The 2,310-nt window shown below is 37.7% G+C and overlaps 1 protein-coding gene across 1 annotated transcript; it reads left to right on the top strand.

The window, feature by feature from the left end:
• Positions 1-346: 346 nt before the first annotated feature.
• LOC127103319 (uncharacterized mitochondrial protein AtMg00810-like) lies at positions 347-1,890 on the top strand. Its single transcript, XM_051040586.1, has one exon. It carries the CDS (start codon positions 748-750, stop codon positions 1,888-1,890), a length of 1,143 nt encoding a protein of 380 aa, XP_050896543.1. The 5' UTR covers positions 347-747.
• The last annotated feature ends 420 nt before the right edge of the window (positions 1,891-2,310 follow it).

Genomic DNA, 2,310 nt, shown 5'->3' with positions numbered 1-2,310 from the left:
TTTGCGATCAAAAGATGAAGTCTTTTCCACTTTCAAATTTTTTCATGCTTATGTTCAGACCCAATTTTCTTCAAAAATAAAAATATTGCACTCTGACAATGGAGGGGAATACATGTCACATTCATTTCAGGAATATTTGCAATCCAATGGAATTATGTCTCAAAGGTCATGCCCCTCAACTCCACAACAAAATGGAGTAGCGGAAAGAAAAAACCGCCATTTGCTCGATGTTGTCTGCACCCTTTTGTTGGAGTCTCATGTGCCTTAACGATTTTGGTGTGAAGCCCTTGCCACTGGAACAATAGATAATTTTTTATCTTCAATTGCATGACAACATCTTTATCTTCTATTCCTATTCCTTCATCTTATAAACAGGCCATGGAGAATGATTGTTGGCAGAAAGCTATTGAAACAGAACTCCTTGCCCTGGAAGAAAATCAAACTTGGGATATAGTGCCATGTCCCTCATCGGTTAAACCTTTAGGCAGCAAGTTTGTGTTCTCCATAAAGATGCGTTCAGATGGATCCATAGATCGATACAAGGCTCGTTTAGTTGTGCTTGGAAATAAGCAAGAGTATGGACTTGACTATGAGGAGACGTTTGCTCCGGTTGCCAAGATGACAACCGTACGCACTATTCTTGCTATTGTTGCGTCACAAGCTTGGCCACTACATCAAATGGATGTTAAAAATGCATTCCTCCACGGTGATCTTTAGGAGGAAGTTTACATCAAACTTCCTAATGGTATGCCTACACCTTCACCTAATACTGTTTGCAAACTAAAACGCTCTTTATATGGATTGAAACAGGCACCAAGAGTTTGGTTTGAAAAGTTTCGATCGACACTACTTGGTTTTGAATTCAATCAAAGTCAGTATGATCCATCTCTTTTCCTACAAAGGACTCCTAGAGGCATAATGGTGCTTCTTGTTTGTGTGGATGACATTGTCGTGACAGGTTCTGATCAAGATGTTATTTCTAGAATCAAACACTTGTTGCATTCAACTTTTAAAATGAAAGAGTTAGGCTATCTCACTTATTTCTTGGGTTTGGAGGTGCATTATCATCATGATGGTGTTTTTCTAAATCAACAAAAGTATATTCAAGACTTGGTCCAACTAGCTGGACTCACAAATGCAACCCCTGTAGACACTCACATGGAAGTTAATGTTAAATATAGAAGAGATGAAGGTGACCTTCTTGATGATCCCACTCAATATCGCAAATTGGTAGGAAGTCTTATCTATGTAACTATCACTCGCCCAGATATTTCTTTCGATGTACACACAGTTAGTAAGTTCATGCAAGCTCCACGACATTTCCATCTTTCAGTAGTACAACGAATCATTAGATACCTCCTTGGCACCCCAAAGCGTGGTTTATTTTTTCCTGTTGATTCATCAATCAAACTCCAAGCATATAGTGATGCTGATTGGGCTGGATGTCCAGATACAAGAAAATCTACTACTGGCTGGTGTATGTTCCTAGGGAATGCTCCTATTTCATGGAAATGTAAGAAACAAGATCCAGTCTCAAAGTCGTCCACTGAAGCAGAATATCGCGCAATGTTTGCCGCTTGTTCTGAAATAATATGGTTGCGTGGTCTTCTTACTGAGCTTGGATTCTCTCAACAACAACCAACTCCTCTTCATGCTGACAATACCAGTGCCATTCAGATTGCAGCAAATCCAGTTTACCATGAGCGGACGAAACACATTGAAGTTGATTGTCACTCTATTCGGGAAGCCCATGATAGAAGAGTCATCAACCTACCACATGTCTCAACATCTGTTCAAATAGCTGACATTTTCACTAAAACCTTGACACGTCAACAACACAATTTTCTGCTTGGCAAATTGATGCTCGTAGATTTACCAGCATCAATTTGAGGGGGGATGTCAACGGAATTATTGGCAATAATTAGCTAATTATTAGAAATAATTCTATTGAGATTGTACATTTATTTGTAATAATTATTCTCTTAATTAACATAATTAGCTGTAAATGTACCTATGACAATTTAGCTAATTTAGTGGGTTGAAATTCAACCTGACAGCTTGTAACTACATTATTTATATCATAGATCAGAATGGAAAACAGATATACAGTTTTTTGAACGAATCTTTCTGAGTTAACAGATGTAGCCTACATCATAACTTAATTGAGGACTGGCTTCACTTGCAACAACCTTTGGGCTTTGAGGTTTAGACTGATTCTGAACAGTGATAAAGAAATATTATAAATGGTTATTGAAACTGATAATAATTATGAATTCGTGAAAGTTGAAATAAACAATAACACGATATACC

The sequence above is a fragment of the Lathyrus oleraceus genome, chromosome 7 (assembly GCF_024323335.1).
Source record: "Lathyrus oleraceus cultivar Zhongwan6 chromosome 7, CAAS_Psat_ZW6_1.0, whole genome shotgun sequence".
Taxonomy (NCBI): Eukaryota; Viridiplantae; Streptophyta; class Magnoliopsida; order Fabales; family Fabaceae; genus Lathyrus; species Lathyrus oleraceus.
This window is presented reverse-complemented; position numbering and strand designations above follow the sequence as displayed.

Coding starts and splice junctions, on each gene's coding strand:
- LOC127103319 (XM_051040586.1), top strand. CDS start 748: ATGCCTACACCTTCACCTAATACTGTTTGCAAACTAAAACGCTCTTTA.